The 19,249-nt window shown below is 38.4% G+C and overlaps 1 protein-coding gene across 3 annotated transcripts in view; it reads right to left on the bottom strand.

Moving 5' to 3' along the window:
- Positions 1 to 19,249, bottom strand: part of LOC150086435 (eukaryotic elongation factor 2 kinase-like) — a 138,900-nt gene that overhangs the window by 31,363 nt on the left and 88,288 nt on the right. For 2 of the 3 annotated variants that reach the window (XM_090372574.1, XM_090372575.1), the window contains exons 8-10: positions 12,540 to 12,893; positions 11,595 to 11,726; positions 6,799 to 6,990 (exon numbers count right to left, since the gene is read on the bottom strand). In XM_090372574.1, the coding sequence (XP_090228700.1) occupies positions 6,799 to 6,990; positions 11,595 to 11,726; positions 12,540 to 12,893 (678 nt within the window). The remainder of the gene's footprint in view (positions 1 to 6,798; positions 6,991 to 11,594; positions 11,727 to 12,539; positions 12,894 to 19,249) is intronic. The other variant, XM_090372577.1, reaches the window with a different exon arrangement.

The raw sequence follows: 19,249 nt of genomic DNA, 5'->3' as shown, positions 1-19,249 counted from the left end.
GTTTTTAATTGTCGGCCCACCCTGTAAATCCATACATCCAAAAATGGCAGAGCAACCCCCCCCCGCTCAACCTTGGAGGTAAACTTTATAAAGGGGGAACCACTATTAAGCCAATTGAGAACCTCTGGCCAACGTCTCCTACGTAGTATAGCGAACATATCGTTCACATACCTCTTCCACACCCGCAGGGGCAGCGGACCAGAGGAGCTTAACATCATATCCTCAAATTCTTCCAATGCTAAATTAGCAATGACTGCGCTAATAGGTGAACCCGTAGCCACGCCCCGGATATGTTGATACATCACACCTCCAAATACCATAGTGGTGCTGGACAAACACAAGCTAACACCTTCACATATGTCCTGTACACTCAAATTTGTCCCGTCTCTCAAAGTATTATCACCCTCCAAAGGCTGTGCGTACACAATCCAAAGCATGATCCACCAGAATGCACGTGAATAATGACACCACATCAAATGATATCAAAATTTCTTCTTCTTGAATGTTCTGATCCTGGGCAAACCGTATAAATTCCTGACTATTCTTCACTGTCCAGCTAGTCCGGTCCAAAACAGGAGAAACCAAACTCGCCAAAAATCTAGCAAGGGCGTGCTTTGGACTGCCCACAAACGATACAATCGGCCTCAATGGCACACCTACCTTATGCACTTTAGGTAAACCATAGAATCTGGGTAACTTATGACACGATGCATGTAACCTCCAAGAAACTTCCTCCGATATCTTGCCCACCTTGTGCCACTTCTGTACCAGCTTATTGGTCTGTTGCTCCAGCCCCACCAAAAGATTCCTATTCACCACTTTGTACGTGGATCAAGGACCTTCTTCCCTCGATAGTCATCCATGTCTAACACTACCGTCGATCTACCTTTGTCCGCTGGCAACACCATAATACTCTCATCTCGTTGTAACTCCTGCAGCGCCCTCCTCTACGCCGATGTTAGATTAGGCGATATCCTACGTGCCTGGCCTAGAACACACACTGTTTTCATCCAGATCTCATTGGCAGTAGTTTCAGGCAGATCTGATATGGCCCTCTCCACCCCCATGGCTACCTCTGCAAAGGGAATCCTGTTCAGAGGGGTTTGGTTCTGTCTGAAACTACTGCCAATGAGATCTGGAAGAAAAACAGTGTGTTCTAGGCCGGGAACGTAGGATATCGCCTAATCTAACATTGGCGCAGAGGAGGGCACTGTGGGAGTTACAACAGGATGAGAGTATCACAGTGTTGCCAGCGGACAAAGATAGATCGACGGCGGTGTTAGACATGGATGACTATCGGGGGAAGGTCCTTGATTCATTGAATGATACATCCATGTACAAAGTGGTGAATAGGAATCCTTTGGTGGGGCTGGAGCAACAGACCAATAAGCTGGTACAGAAGTGGCACAAGGCGGGCAAGATATTGGAGGAAGTTTCTTGGGGGTTACGTGCGTCGGGTTGTAAGTTATCCAGATTCTATGGTTTACCTAAAGTGCATAAGGTAGGTGTGCCGTTGAGGCCGATTGTATCGTTTGTGGGCAGCCCGAAGCACACCCTTTCTAGATTTTTGCCGGGTTTGGTTTCTCCTGTTTTGGGCCGGACTAGCTGGACAGTGAAGAATAGTCAGGAATTTATATGGTTTGCCCAGGATCAGAACATTGAAGAAGAAGAAATTTTGATATCATTTGATGTAGTGTCATTATTCGTGCATTCTGGTGGATCATGCTTTGAATTGTGTGTGCACAGCCTTGGAGGGTGATAATACCTTGAGAGATGGGACAAATTTGAGTGTACAGGACGTATGTGAAGGTGTTAGCTTGTGTTTGTCCGGCACCACTGGTATTTGCAGGTGTGATGTATCAATATATCTGGGGCATGGCTATGGGTTCACCTATTAGCACAGTCATTGCTAATTTAGCAATGGAAGAATTTTAGGATAGGATGTTAAGCTCCTCTGGTCCGCTGCCCCTGCAGGTGTGGATGATACGCTCGCTATACTACATAGGCGATGTGGGCCAGAGGTTCTCAATTGGCTTAATAGTGGTTCCCAGTTTATAAAGTTTACCTCCGAGGTCGAGCGGGGAGGCACTCTGCCATTTTTGGATGTATGGATTTACAGGGTGGGCCGACAATTAAAAACAAGTATTTAGGAAGGAGATGTATCAGGCCCAGTATACTCATTTTGGTTCTGCCCAGACTGGAGGTCATAAGAAGCATGTAGTTTGGGCTTTAATGTGGAGCAGATGTAGAGCAGGGCTTGGTCGCACTGCTCTACATCTCCTCCACATCTCGGAGGACCTTGTGAGATGTGGATACCCCCGGAACGTGATTGAAGGTTATTGTGGACATGGTACTCTGAGGGAGGAGGGGAGGTACTTGGCTCCACCACGTACATTCCCTATTATCCGGGCGTTTTGCAACCAATAGCACGCCTCTTACGGTCGTACCAAATACGTTGTGTGCAGCTTCCAGGTTGGTAACTGCACACGGTGATGGCAGCAGTTAAAGACCTTGTTGTGGGAATTGACAACAGTGGGGTTGTCTACAAAATTCAGTCTGGATTGTGGGGGATGTTACATAGGTGAGACTAAGCACAGATTACGCAATAGATTGGGGGAACATAGCAGGGCGCTTAGATTGGCTAATGTCTTGGGGTCAGCCGTTGCGGAACATGCCTGGGAAACCGGGCATGGGATAACAGCCAAAGGAGCTGTAATTACAGATAAGATAGAGGGTTTCTGGACCCGGAAGTGGCTGGAGAGCCTAAGGATTTGTTCCTTGGGTGATCATAGCCTGAACAGGGATAAGGGTTGTAGGATTAATGTAATGTTGAGACCATTATCCTGGATAGGGATGAGCGTTTTAAGGTCATACAGCCCTGAGCCACTTCCGGTGCTGATATACAGGAAACGGAGCATGCGCTGGTACCATAGTATGCCCTGGGTATGCTGGGAAGGCTTAGTACTTTATAATGAATTGTTTATGCAGCACTACTTATATTGAGAAAGGCAGCAGATGATGCCGAAAGCTTCAGTTTTATAGTATGGGTTTAACGACTTTAATGTATAATATTTTTATTATTTTTAATATATTCATATGATTTATTGTATTTTAAATTATATTATATTTTACAGTCAATTTTATGTATTTTATTTAATTTTATTTGTAATTTAATTTTATCTATGTTTATAAAGTTATAATTGGTCAGAGTTGGCAGCATCAATTATGGACTACTAATTCATTTGACTATGCCCATCACTGATACAAGTATTGTGATCCTAAAGGCTGATTGTGAATGCCTTTATTCTTCTAGAAATGATGCTAAAATGGCATTTGTCTCAGAATATAAGGTCAAATTTAAGTGGGCTTAAAATTAAGGCAATTTAGGAGTGCGAGATAAGGCCATTGTAGTTGAAGTAAACAGTACAAAGGATGCCGAGTTGTTGGAGGCAAATCAAAACTTGAGGATTCTGGGCTCATTATTAAAAGGTTGTTGTGAGCTAAACCTAAGATCATATATGATGATGTTAATCTAGATGAGAATGAGGAAGAATGAATTTGGATTTTTTTTGTCAAAATTTATCTGATTCATGCATCATATAATTATGTTGAAATTGGTAATGTTTCTCTTGTGTGGTTTACAAGAATTAATAGAAATGAGACTGGACGTAATAGGATCACAGAAACTTCTTCAAAGATTTGAGCCTTTTATAAAAAAAACTGAATACATATTTACAAGTTTGAGGGGTTATAAATTTAAACGATTCTACGTAAATACTACATGCTTTTGTTGTTTTAGTTTTGGAGTGCACCGCACAAATAACAGATGTTCTCATAGGCAATATAAGAACAAGAACGATAGAACTATCTGTGTAAATTGTCCAAAGAATTAGCGTGAATTGACAAATGTGAGATAAGACTTGCCCTGTTTATTTGAGGGCTATTCAACTTGTTAGGGAACAAACTAAGGATAATCACTGGATAGTGTGATACCAAAGATATTGATATATATATTTTTTTTTTCATTGAATGGATGTACAGTCGGTCCTCGTATAACACGTGTTTGCATTACACGAATTCGATCATACACGATTTATAAATAGGGGAACGTTATCTTATATAACACGAACCGAATTCGCTTATACACGATTCGCCTTTGTGTTTACAAGAAATGGCATTCGAATGCGGAATCACCCCAACTGAACGCAACACGTAGGAACGAAGAAGATTCTGAAAATGTATTTATGTGTTTTATATCAGTGAAGGGGAAACACATTTCACCATAATAACGTAAAAACCAACACAATTCCAGCTATCGATATAATCGCAAATGCAATTAGATGGAGTTTACTACCAGTTTATAACAGATTCCACTAGCAGAAATGCAACTGGAAATTGTTTTTATTGTTTTATGGTAGTAACCTCCAGAAATGTGCTTTAGTAAAATGTGAGGTGTTAATAGTGTAGCAACTGAATAAACAACACCGTAAAGGCCGAGGCCTTTACGGTGTTGTTTATTCAGTTGCTACACGTGCGCAGCTTTGTTTATGTGTATCAAGCGTGCCACCTCGTTTGTAATTGTGCTTTATTCCCTAAAAATTAGTAAAATACTTAAAAGGTGTGAAAAGGAAGCGTCCTGGCTAAGACACTGCAGATTCAGAGAGAAAAAAAAAGAAGCAATATCGATAAACAGAGGCGGACTGGGTCAAAAATTCTTACCCGGGAAAATTTGTAGTGGCCTCATACTACGGTTTATGGCCAAAATCACACCGGTATCCGGCCCACCGTGGTTTCCCCCGTAAGGCTTATGGCCAGTCCGCTTCTGTCGATAGAGAAAAAATATGAAATTGTGAAACGCTTTGAGCGAAATGAAAGACCATGTGATATTGCACGTGCTACAGACCTAAATGAGGCAACGCGGAGAATTACAAAGAATGCAGAGAAAATAAAAACAACTTTCATAGCGGGAACAACTCAAAGTGTAATTAAAATCCATTAGATTAAGACACAAAGAATTGGAAGAGATGGAACGGCTGTCATCTCTTTGGATAGAAAATCAAACAAAAAGCAAGTTTGCTTACGATATAAGCAAAAGCATTAGCAATATTTTATTACGACTTACGTATTATAATTTATACTTACGTATTATAAAGTATGTAAGTATTTTATTACGACTATTTTATTTAATATAATAAATTTTTTACGAATAAAATACGTATTTTATCCGTAAAAAATACTTTTTTAGTATTAAAAAATACTAAAAATACTTTATTATAATCTAATATTATTTTTATTACGTATTTTAATCGTTATAAAATACTTACGTATTTTATAACGATTAAAATTACCCGATTATTTATTGTGTTTTTGGTAATGTTTTAGTTCCAAATGTGTGTTCAATCTTGGGTGGTCGGCACCTAACCCTACTTTTCCCATAGGGCCTGTTGTTTATATTGCACGATTTTGCATTGCACGAGGGTTTCTAGGAACGCAACTATCGTGCTATACGAGGACAGACTGTATTATTATTATTACTGGAATGAAGTGGATATTGAACTTGAACTTTCTTCATTTAAACTTATAATGTGAACTGCATGTTGGTGAATTTCATTCTGGCCTTCCTTTGATGTCTTCATGAATTCTGTGACTCTCCTCCCTGAGGATGGGGGTTCTTATTCTCCACTGCCATTGTTTTTTGTTGTGTTTATCCTTTTAGAATGGTGGGGTGGGGTGGGCAACCAACACAGGTGCTAAGAGCAATGGTTTTACCTTGGTATGCTGTGAGTTGGCATGGGACCAGTTGGTATGATGCCTCTTAGTATAGACCTCTGTACTAAGAGGCATCATAACAACACAAACAACATATCATGACATTAGACTACAATACATAAGCACCATTATATTAATTGGGTTTTACCATGAATGGTATCTCTACACTTACATGGTGGGTTTGTCCAAAGGGCCAGAAGTGCCCACATCATAGAAATAAAGAAATGTACACCCTGTTTGAATTTGTTAAAGGATTAAGGATAAATAATTATTATATCAATATTCTAAAGATTCTAACAACACAAATATTGGTTAAATAGGAATCACCATATGTTACCTCACTGGTGACCATCCCAGTCTGTGGAAGAAAAGAAAATAAGGAGTCTGTGGAACATCTCTTGATTTTTTCCTATCTTCTAACTGGAAACACAACATTGCAGTTGTGACTTCTTCAGAGAGCTTGTAATGAAAGTGATCTGACTAGCCTAGGATTTTCATTTGATAAGGGTGGTGCCATCACTATACATAAAGGGAGCTCTTTTGCCTGTAACTTTGTTATCGGCTATTTCTGGTTGTCAGCTACTTCTATGGTGTTTTCATTATGGTAGTCTCCTAGGTAGACATTTCTTGGTTCCTTGTGAATCAACTAAACTCATTTTACTCAGTGGATATTACTATGTGAAAGCTGTGTATATATATATACTCTCATATGAGACACTTTCCTTAACATCTATATTAATTTCACATTATTTCACTCACCGTTGTGACAAAAATAATGTGGAACAGAAACAATGAAGAATACACAGGCATGACTGTCACCAAGTGGTTAGTGCGTATGTACCACGTTATGCACACAGTGTGTTTGAATATACATGATAACAAAATATGGTAATATTCTTCATAATTTTTCTGATCCTATATAGCCACCTCAGAATGCAAACAGAAATTTTTTTATGCAAGGAAATTATGGTAAAATTAAAATAATAGAATTATACAAGGTTCTTTAATCATTTTAAAAATGACACTTACTGGTACAGAAACACTTGAAACAATATCATGAGGCAGGTGCAGGTATATGCGAGCCATGTTTAAAACAGCCTCTAAGTTTCCACAGTTGGCAGCATGTTCAAGATGAAAAAAGGCAGCATCATTATCATATTCATCACCTGCATCACATGCAAAACGACCCATTTCATGATATTTGGTTAGATCCAGGTGAATCTTTAGAAAAAGAAAATTAAAAAGAAAATTTACTTTTTATGAATTTAATTTCACTATTTAAAGAGCATTTTCTTAGTCTTTTTCAGGTGAAAGATTTAAATTGAGTATGGATACTTTGCTTTCAGCCAAAGACACCTCACGTGTAAGTGGAAAGTTTATCTAAATTTAAGGATTAAATAAATATTTAGAAGAAACGGGTATTAGAGGGCACATAGTGCAAAGAAGTCATAAGCTTTTGCTGCCCAGCCAAAAAATTAAATAAATGAATAAATAAAATAATATAATATAATATAATAAAATAAAATAAAATAAAATTAAAAATAATCAATAAAAATAATAATAAAACAATAAAATATAAACAAAAAAATAATAAAAAGAAAATAAACCACCTATGTGATTCCCTCCTCACACAGGTAACTAACTATTCAGCTACCTTCTGAATTTCCACAAGCTATCTATCAGCCTCAACTACTTGGACTCGTTGACTAAACCAAAACTTCCTACAATCCAGTCTAAACCTCTTTACACGTAATTTGAATTTATAACCCAATATATTTGAAGTTATATTTTAAAGATTTAAAATTTGCTCAACCACAAATCTTATTGGATTCATGTTTCAAAAACCTACATTAACCTTCTTTATATATAGGGTAGGCCCTGGATAAGGGCAGTCACATATAGCGAGGTATTGAGTCCACTAGTTAATGAAAGCATTCCACAGGTATTTCCATCCATGCTTGCTGCACCGCTGTCCATAATTCCCTTGCATTCCTGGGCAGAGGATCCAAAGCTCGAATGGACCTTTCCACAGCATCTCAAAGATGCTCCACAGGATTTATGTTCAGTGAACAGGGGGGCCATTCCATGGTGGTAAAATCTGAAGAATGCTCTTCGAACCATGTTTGTTTGTTATTTGGTTTTTAGGAGCATTAGCAACCAAGGCCATATTGCTCCGGGGATATGCAGTGGTCATTCCCTGACCTTTCCACATCCTCTGTATTTGGTGGTCATGGGCTCAAACCCCGGTCTAATCAAGAAGCGTGTGCTACGCACTGCTGCTCCTGGCTACGGAGGCGCATTGTCTTGCTGGAAGAGTCCATTGCCCTCTGGGTGCCCGATGACTATGAAAGGAAGCAGATGGTCTGCAAGGATGGACACGTAACCTGGACCGTTCAGAGATGTGTCTAGATGTACCAGAGGTCCCAATGTGTGCCCGTTGAATGTGTCCCAGACCATTACTGACCATTCACCTGCCTCAACAATTCCTTGTTGACATGATGGGCGCATAGCTTTGTGCAGTTTCCACCAGATACGCATCCTCCCATCCACCAGGAGACCCGTCTCCAATCATTCAAGGTCCAATGCCAATGTTCTTTCACCTAGTTGAGGCATAGAGTTCTGTGTCATGGTGTTAGCAATGGGACTCTGGTGGGTCGGTGGTTCCCATAACCTATTGTGGCTAATGATTGCCTGATGGTCTTGGTGGAGACATTTCTGGCACCTCCCTCATTGAAGTCAGCAGTGATATGTGCCACTGTCACTCTTCGGTTGGCTGAAACAATGAGGGACATTTGATGGCTACGTTCATCCACCACCTTTCTCTGTCCACAATGAGATGTTATTCCAGAAATGGCTTATGTTTGTTTGTTTGTTTGTTATTTGGTTTTTAGGAGCATTAGCAACTAAGGCCATATTGCTCCAGGATATGCGGTGGTCATTCCCCGACCTTTTCGCATCCTCCGTATTTGGTGGTGATGGGCTCGAACCCCGGTCTAATCAAGAAGTGTGTGCTACGCATTGCTGCTCCTTCTCACCTGGCTACGGAGGCGCTGAAATGGCTTATTCCCGATACAGTCCTGATACTGTGGAATGGGGATATTGGAATTTCTGTATCATCTCCATGATAGAGTGACCCATGCGTCAGGCACCCACTATCATCCCTCTTTCAAAGTCAGTTAACTCATGACGTTTATCCATACTGACATAGAATTACCATCTATGTGAATGCAGTGTACCTATATATCTGCCAAATGGTGGATTCGTCCACTAGCAAGGGGAATGACAGCGTTGCATTGCCCAGGAACCAGGTATTCCATGAATTCTGTCCTTTCAGTGTAATTAACTTTGTAACTCTTTGTAAAAACTTAAAATTTGTATCTTTGGATCTCTTTGTATAGAGTTAACTGCTCTTTCAATATATTACAAAACCAAAAATCTGGGCCCAAAAAGAGATTTTAACACAAAAATTCAAAATATAACCAAATATACTTTATGTGGTAAAGTACTTCATAACAAAAATACTTCATGTGGTCAAGTGTCTTTACTAAACCTACTTAGTAGTAAGTCCACATTTAGTAACCATGGTTAACAGTCCATACCTAGGATTGTTTGGGTCTATTATAATAACTGTCCTCTCATTTCAATAAACTATTTAAGTGCCTTTGAAAAAGTAATGAAAGTGAAAAGTGTTCCTTATAATCAAAGTAAACTAAAATTCAAGCATTATATCCAAAGGTGTTGCTATTATTAATATAAGTTACATTAAAAAACAACTGTCATTTTTTTTTATTGAAAAATAATAACTTGGTAACAAAGTTTTAGAAATAAACTGTATCAAATATTTATAAAATGTGTGTTTGTAAATGCTGGAAAAAGACTGGAGTACTCTTATAAGTTTTGATATTATTTTAATATAATCATAGTGGTTATGATTGCCATCTTTTCACACCAAATGGAAAAGGCCAGGGTTTGAAATCCATCTAGATGGAAAGAATTTTTGAGTTGTGAGGGTGTTTTTTTTTTTTTTTCTTTATAACATGACTGAGTTAGTATGAAAACACGATGTAAGGAAGCATAGCTTATAGAGCAATACCCAAAATAAAAAAAAATAAATAATTATCCACTTCATTTGCCTGTTTATTCCAATAATTTGTCCAAACCCTCTTTAAATTTATTCAAATTCCCCAACACTAGGTGGAGATTTATTCCACCAATTGACTAATTTTTGTTGAAAGCAAATTTCTGCTCATCTCTTCTACAACCATCCTTTACCTATTTAAATTTATGTTCCAGTGTGTGCTTGTGTGTCACCAGATGAAAGAGTAAAGATACCATCAACACTTAGTTTATCTAAGTTTTTATCTAATGCCTAGTTTCCAGTTTCCAGATCCCATCATTCTTGGTAAGAATATCCTTTTGCACCCTCCCTGCAACTAATCTTGTGCTCTTTTCTGCATCCTTTCCAACAGATCCATGTCTTCCTAAAATATAAGGTTGTCAAAAAATAAAATAAGGTTGTCAAACCTGTACACATTATTCAAATGTCGCCATTAGGCCACATTTGAATAATGTGTACAGAATTGGCCTTATGCAATGAAATAATCACCTTTTTGTCCCTGAAAGAAAAGTTTATTCCTGTATATCACTGAGAAAACTCTATGGACTGTTCTTGAAGCCTGTTTGCACTGCTCAGAGAATTCACATCAGATTGAGCAATTATCCCCAAGTCTTTCCTTATCAACTAACTGGAGTTCGGGGATACCCAAACCCAGTTGCCATTTTTCAGCCCACCTGCTTAGGTTTTCTCGATTTTATTGAAGTAGCATATAGTGATTACTGTCATTGAGCACTGTGCCCATCTCTATATCACCAGTAAACTTAAATATCAAAGCTGAAATACCTACATCAGTATTATTAATAAATATATTGATGTCAGTTCTAGGCCTTACCAGTCTAGCAGTGACCCCCTGTGGTACCCACTAACTGCATTAGTCCATGAAGAGCAATGGCTATTTACAACCACTCTGTTTACTACGACTTTTCTGTTGGTCTTATTAACTATTCTGTTAATAAGACCAACTATTCTGTTGGCCTTAGGTGAGGGTTGCATGGATTTTTCCTCATGGCAACTTGGATTTTTCTATTTAGTAACAAAAGACAGACTGACCATAAAATACAAACAATTTGCAGACATGCTGACATCTCATAATGTTAATTGCCTTTGTACAAATAATAAAAACAACACCCTGATGGAACGATAGTTCTATAATAAACTTGTTTACAGCTTGTTATTTTTCACCATGTTAGCCTATTCAAAGTTAAATTGTAGTGCATTGAATGTTTCAGTATTAATATTAGTAGTGGCAAATGATGCAAAGAAGGTGCTTATATAGAATTGGCCAAAAAATAAAAACACTACTACCCACTTCCTCTGTCCATCCCCCTCTAACAATTTGTCTAATTCTTCCTTAATTTATTCAAACTACCCACCTCCAAAAAGCTATACTTTTACTGCTGAACTCATGTAGGTTTGTGTATCATTATTTTATGTATCAAGACTTTTAAATATTTTTAGCATGTTAAAAACACTAGAAAATACAAAAACCAATCATGTCTGGCTATCAGGTAACTGTAATGCTCACTGTAGATTCTTAAATTGTTAAGAATAATGTTTACAATACTGAGATGATGATTAAATTTTGCAAGTAAAAATGTAAAAAATGTTTTAACAAATGTGTTAATTTTTAATCTTATTCCTATATACGTTTACCTTCACAAATAATTATATTTTTACTAAGGAAGCTTTAAAAATTTAAATGTCTTACCTGACCCAATACAGAACCTTCCATCAAGTTTCCATTTTGAGCTTTCTCCTTCCGAATATGCACTTCATGATACACACATGAGGGTCTGGCCTTCCGGGCCAAAAGTTCTTGAAAAGCTGCTTGGTCTACTTCCTGAATTGGAAAATAAAATATTTGTATTTCCAAGGAAAGATACAGTTCAATTAATTTTTTAATAAACATCGTTTGTTGTTGGCACGCACGCATAAACACACAGTGACTTTAAGTAGGTATAATCAAACTTATGCAATAATTTTTTGTCATGCAAATAAACACAATTTTAAATGTGTCTTATTTATACAATGGAACACCATCTAACCTTGTGGGTAAGGCAGCGGGGTTCTTAACTTGTGTATATTCTTACATAAATAGCCAGGAAGGTGTGTACAGACATTGCAGTGCTGATTAAATTTTCCACATAGAAGGCTAAAATGTAGACAGCAACTGAAACAGCAATGCCAACCCAATTAATTAACGTTGAGAATATTTATGCAGAGAATATATTTTTTAATGTATTTGACATTTTAAAGATTTCCAAAGTTACTAGCACAGTTAGCATTACACTTCTAATGTGATTATTACATGTTCATTTCTGCTGTACTCCAATATAATATTTCCATTAGTTAACCAGGAGAAAAGTAAACTGAACTGCATTAACCTAACCTTGACATCTACCTTCACAATGTTGAAGGATGAGAAAGTGGCAGGCTAATTCATCCAGGGATTCCAAATCATTTCTGAGAATAGTGTAGTTTCTGTTGTTCTTTTGTGCAGTTATACTAATAAATATTTAATGAATGAATAAACAAATAAATTAACAATTGAAATTATCATAATTTCAAATGAAAAAAAAAAAAAAAAAGTCAACTGAGTGATTCTTCTAATATATAAAACATGAATATTATTTCAGTTTAAAGCCATACTTACATCACCCATTATAGAACAACTACTTTCTGACTCATATCGGTTCCGTCGTTTCCTTTCTTTTGACATCAATTCTGTGTCAATGCTATTAGAATTTTTAAATGAATTTGTAGCTTCTTCTTCTTCTTCTTCTGTAAGAAAAATTTCATCGCCAATCACACAACCACTGTCTCTGCTTATCTGCTCTTTATAGACAGTTGAGTCTTTTGAACTATGACTACAAACACTATCAGGAAGTGAAACACTTCCACATGAAGAACAGCGTGAGCGGAGAAATTCATCAAGATGGGTTCTTTCATATTCTGATGGAGAAATGCAAACTTCTTCAGTACCACGGATAACAGTCTTACATGATGACTGAGGGCAAAATTGGGGAGAAGGGAAAAAAAAAAAAAAAGCCTATATCAAGCCAAAGTTCATTCAAATTCTTTCTTAAAAATAATGTATTACAATAAATTTTCTTAAATTATTAGAATTATTGTACGTAATAAAGAACAGCTACTGTTTACCAAAAAAAAAAATGAAATTTAACTGTAGTATAAGGTGAATGGGTTGAATAAGGTGTATAATGTGAACGGGTTGAACAGGCTAAATTCTGATAGGATACTTCCTCTTGCTCAGATTACAAACCTGAAAGGGCATAAATTAAAATTGAGGAAAGACAGTTATAGAATAGATGTGCAAAAATTTGCCTTTAGTCAGTGGGTAATTGATTGCTGGAACAAACTTCCATCTGTTGTTGTGGAAGTTGATAGTTTAAATAAATTCAAGGAGGAACTGAACTAAGCTTGCTTTCTTGCATCACATGCCTCTATTACTATTACATACTTAAATGTATTGCTCCAATGGAGAAGCATATATATAAATAAATACTGCTATACGGTAAACAGCCAATGCTTCTAATATTCAGACAAAATTAAGATATATTAGTAAAGTCATAAAACGTGAGCAAATAGCCAAAAAAATCACATAAATATTGGTAATAATAGCCTCCAAGAAAGAGTTCATAAGTGTATTATGTCTGTAGAAGTGTGATTTAGGTGACAATCCGCATGTTGTACAGGCTGAAACCTTCTATCTAAAGTTGGCAAACTACAGCCTTGGATGGACAGGACTTTATAAATTCCTCTAGTTGTCGACAGGAATTGAACCCAGGCCTCTCCAAATGAGTGGCAGCAGTGAGCTATTGTGCTGACTAGGCGTACATAAGGCCTCCAATAGAAAATATGTGTAAGGGGAATGGCATACATTTTAAATGTATGCCATTCCATATCAGTGATTATTATATAAAATTCATACACTTCACAGGTAAAGTGTATAAATTTTATTTAATAATCTTTTTTAGTTCAGATCTTGTTTGATCTGAACTAGAAAAGATAACAGTTAATCAAATTCATAAAAAAAAAAAGAATTCAAATTCTTTTGTGGATTTATTGGATGATTGTTTTTCTACATCAGCATGTTAGGGAGGCAACTAGAGGGAGTAATACTCTTGATTTGATTATCAGTAGTGATTCTTCATGCATTAAGAATCTGCAGGTAAATGAACCACTAGGTGGCAGTGATCACAGTGTGCTGAAATGGGATTTACTGAAAGAGGTAACTACCATTAGGGGTAAAGGGAAGGGTTATTGCTTTCGTAAAGGCGACTACGATGGACTGAGACAGTATTTAAATTCTATACAGTGGGACCAACTGATGATGTTACCAACAGCAAATTCAAAATTGTAAGCATTCAAAGAACTTATCTTGGAAGCTACTAGGCTTTACATACCAACTAAGAAATATTGTTCAAGGTTTAGGCCTAAGTGGATGTCAGATGAACTAATGAGACATATGGCAGAGAAGAAAAATGCATGGGATACATAAAAATGAACACGTTGTTATTGTTATTTGTTTTTTAGGAGCATTAGCAACTAAGGCCATATTGCTCCGGGGATATGCGGTGGTCATTCCCTGACCTTTCCACATCCTCCGTATTTGGTAGGCACGGGCTCGAACCCCGGTCTAATCAAGAAGCATGTGCTATGCACTGTGCTCCTGCCCACCTGGCTATGGAGGCGCCAAATTAACACGTGACACAGAAGCCTATGATAGATACAAGTTGACCTGTAACCAAGTTACAAAGGAGGTTAGGCAGAAGGCAGATTACGAGAAATCTTTGGCAAGGGATGCAAAGAAAAACAGCAAAGAGTTCTTTACTTAGGTAAACTCTAGAAGGAAGGGGATGAATCAGATTGGTCCACTTGATATCGATGGGTCAACTGTTGATGATCCTGCTCAGGTAGCTAACAAACTAAATGAATATTTTGCATCGACATTCACACATGAGGAGTTATTCAGCGAGGGGAATGCCAGAGGTGTATTCAACTCTGGCAGTAAGCTAGAGAATCTTGTAATAACTGAGAGTAAAGTGAAGGAGAAATTGTTGAAGATAAATACAAGAAAGGCACCTGGGGTGGATGGGATCTATCCAGTTATATTAAAGGAGGCAGCAAAGGAAGTAAGCAAACCCTTAGCCATAATTATGAGAGCTTCCTTGGACTCAGGGGAAGTACCCATGGACTGGAGATGTGCAAATGTGACCCCAATTCACAAAGGAGGATCAAAGGCTGAAACAAGTAATTATAGACCTGTTAGCATTAGCATTAGTAGAGGCATTTGATGCAAGAAAGCAAGCTTATGCAGCATCAGCCAAAAAAAAAAAAAAAAAAAAAAAAAAAGTAACATAAATAAATAAAAATAACCACTTCCACTTCACCCCTCTGTTCATTCGAAATACCTGTCCAGCTGAGCCTTAAACTTATTTAGGCTATCAACTTCCACGACAAGGGATGGAAGTCTGTTCCACCTACCAACCACCCGCTGGCTAAAGGCAAATTTCCGCACATCTATCCTACATCTGTCTTTCCTCAATTTGAATTTATGCCCTCTCAGGTGATTATTCTGAGCAAGAGGAAGAATCCCATCAGCATTGAGCATGCTGAAACCATTCAAGGCTTTGTACACCTCTATCAGATCACCTCGCTGGTGCCTAGTTTCCAGACACTGTAATTCGCAAAACTTAAGCCTTTCTTCGTAAGAGCACCCCTTTGTCCCATTCACCAATCTAGTTGCCCTTCTCTGTACTCGTTCCAGCAGCTCTACATCCTTCTTGAAATGAGGCCTCCAGGCCTGTATACAGTACTCTAGGTGTGGCCTGACCATTGCCTTATACAAGGGAATAATCACCTCCTTATCCCTGCTAGAAAAATTCCTATATATCATTGACAATACACCATGAGCTACTCTTGCAGCCCGTCTGCACTGCTCAGAGAACTTCATATCTGCCTGCGCAACCACCCCCAGGTCCCTTTCATTCTCTACCACTGTCAGTGTAGTACCACAGAGTTGATACGTTGCTCTGGGGTTGCTGTTTCCCATATGTAGTACTTTACATTTGTCAATGTTAAACTTCATTTGCCACCTCGAAGCCCATCTGCTCAACCTTTCCAAATCCTGTTGCAGCAGCACAGTGTCAGTAGTGTCCTTGACAACCCTGCCAACCTTTGTATCGTCTGCAAACTTGGACATTAAGCCTGATATATACCATCATCAATATCATTTATAAATACAGAAAACAATAAAGGACCCAATACTGAACCCTGAGGGACTCCACTAATAACATTAGTCCAAGATGAGCAGTGTCCATTGATTACCACTCTCTGTCTTCTCCCCCTCAACCACCCCTTTATCCACAGCAGCAATTTGCCTCCAATGCCACACTGCTCCAATTTGTGCAGCAGTCTTCCATGTGCAACAGTATCAAAAGCCTTTCTAAGATCCAAGTATATAATATCAAAGTTATTCCCTGCATCCAGTTCTTTTGTGACTGCATCATAGTATCCAATCAAATTGGTCAGGCAAGACTTACCCTTAACAAAACCATGCTGTGTCCTAGCTATAACTGAAGTCTTGTCTAGATGATCCTGCAGTGCTTCTTTAACCAGTGCCTCCATTAATTTTCCGGGAACAGAAGTTAAACTCACAGGTCTATAATTACTTGTGTCAGCCTTTGATCCCCCTTTGTGAATTGGGGTCACATTTGCACATCTCCAGTCCATGGGTACCTCCCCTGAGTCCAAGGAAGCTCTCATAATTATGGCTAAGGGTTTGCTTACTTCCTTTGCTGCCTCCTTTAATATAACTGGATAGATCCCATCCACCCCAGGTGCCTTTCTTGTGTTTATCTTCAACAATTTCTCCTCCACTTTGCTCTCAGTTATTACAAGATTCTCTAGCTTACTGCTAGAGTTGAATACACCTCTGGCATTCCCCTTGCTGAATAACACCTCATGTGTGAATGTCGATGCAAAATATTCATTTAGTTTGTTAGCTACCTGAGCAGGGTCATCAACAGTTGACCCATCGATCTCAAGTGGACCAATCTGATTCATCCCCTTCCTTCTAGAGTTTACATAAGTAAAGAACTCTTTGCTGTTTTTCTTCGCATCCCTTGCCAAGGATCTCTCGTAATCTGCCTTCGCCTGCCTAACCTCCTTTGTAACTTGGTTACAGATCAACTTGTATCTATCATAGGCGTCTGTGTCACGTGTTAATTTGTATGTATCCCATGCATTTTTCTTCTCTGCCATATGCCTCATTAGTTCATCTGACATCCATTTAGGCCTAAACCTTGAACAATATTTCTTAGTTGGTATGTAAAGCCTAGTAGCTTCCAAGATAAGTTCTTTGAATGCTTCCCATTTTGAATTTGCTGTTTGCTGTTAGTTTAACTTCTGTTCCTGGAAAATTAATGGAGGCACTGGTTAAAGAAGCACTGCAGGATCATCTAGAGAAGACTTCAGTTATAGCTCAGACACAGCATCGTTTTGTTAAGGGGAAGTCTTGCCTGACCAATTTGATTGGATACTATGATGCAGTCACAAAAGAACTGGATGCAGGGAATAACTTTGATATTATATACTTGGATCTTAGAAAGGCTTTTGATACTGTTGCACATGGAAGACTGCTGCACAAATTGGAGCAGTGTGGCATTGGAGGCAAATTGCTGCTATGGATAAAGGGGTGGTTGAGGGGTTTTTTTTTTTTTTTTTGATTTGGTAGTTCTTGGCGCATCGGCTTCTGTGGCCATATTGCACCTCCCAAGGTTTTTGCAGTACTTTGATCCAAGCCCGAGGCGGGAATCGAACCCGCGACCTTTGGGTTGCCGGGCAGGTGCTTTACCCACTCGGCTAGCCTGGTCGGCCGTGGTTGAGGGGGAGAAGACAGAGAGTGGTAATCAATGGACACTGCTCATTGTGGACTAATGTTATTAGTGGAGTCCCTCAGGGTTCAGTATTGGGTCCATTATTGTTTTCTATATTTATAAATGATATTGATGATGGTATATCAAGCTTAATGTCCAAGTTTGCAGACGATACGAAGGTTGGCAGGATTGTCAAGGACACTACTGACACTATGCTACTGCAACAGGATCTGGAAAGGTTGAGCAGATGGGCTGAGAGGTGGCAAATGAAGTTTAACATTGACAAATGTAAAGTACTACACATGGGAAACAGCAACCCCAGAGCAATGTATCAACTCTGTGGTACTACACTGACAGTGGTAGAGAATGAAAGGGACCTGGGGGTGGTTGTGCAGGCAGATATGAAGTTTTCTGAGCAGTGCAGACGGGCGGCAAGAGTAGCTCATGGTGTATTGTCGATGATATATAGGAATTGTTCTAGCAGGGATAAGGAGGTGATTATTCCCTTGTATAAGGCAATGGTCAGGCCACACCTGGAGTACTGTATACAGGTCTGGAGGCCTCATTTCAAGAAGGATGTAGAGATGCTGGAACGAGTACAGAGAAGGGCAACAAGATTGGTGAATGGAACAAAGGGGTGCTCTTACGAAGAAAGGCTTAAGTTTTGCAAATTACAGTGTCTGGGGACTAGGCACCAGCGAGGTGATCTGATAGAGGTGTATAAAGCCTTGAATGGTTTGAGCATGCTCAATGCTGATGGGATTCTTCCTCTTGCTCAGAATAATCACCTGAGAGGGCATAAATTCAAATTGAGAAAAGACAGATGTTGGATAGAAGTGAGGAAATTTGCCTTTAGCCAGCGGGTGGTTGGTTGGTGGAATAGACTTCCATCCCTTGTCGTGGAAGTTGATAGCCTAAATAAATTTAAGGCTCAGCTGGACAGGTATTTTCTTTTTTTTTTTGGCTGATGCTGCATAAGCTTGCTTTCTTGCATCAAATGCCTCTACTAATGCTAATGCTAATGCTAATAATATTTCATAACCTGCTGTGAAAAAAATTTCTCAAAGATTTTATACCAAAAGATTAACATATAACATTGCAGTCTCTGTACTTCTATCATACAATATAAGAGTATAGTAAAATGCATATAAAAAAAACATAAGACAGAAATAAAAAGGTAGAACCAGTGATGTGCAAAGTATTAAAAACACTATTTCTCTTGGAGGGGAAGGGGGGTATTCATACGAAACACACAGAAATTTAAAGAAAAAAATGAGGCAACTGTTTTTTTTTTTTTTGTCTCCATTGACCCAAACACAAAAGGTAAATGGAATTTGAATGAGTTGAAAAACAGAAAAAAAAAAATTGATACCGGAAATGAATTTCTACAATTTGTAATTTTTAAGAAATACATAAATAGCTTCCTCCTCAGACATAATGAAGAAAGAGTATTCAAGAAAGCAGA

The sequence above is a fragment of the Mastigoproctus giganteus genome, chromosome 4 (genome assembly GCF_048544385.1).
Source record: "Mastigoproctus giganteus isolate SK-2022 chromosome 4, ASM4854438v1, whole genome shotgun sequence".
In the NCBI taxonomy this organism is placed as follows: Eukaryota; Metazoa; Arthropoda; class Arachnida; order Uropygi; family Thelyphonidae; genus Mastigoproctus; species Mastigoproctus giganteus.
This window is presented reverse-complemented; position numbering and strand designations above follow the sequence as displayed.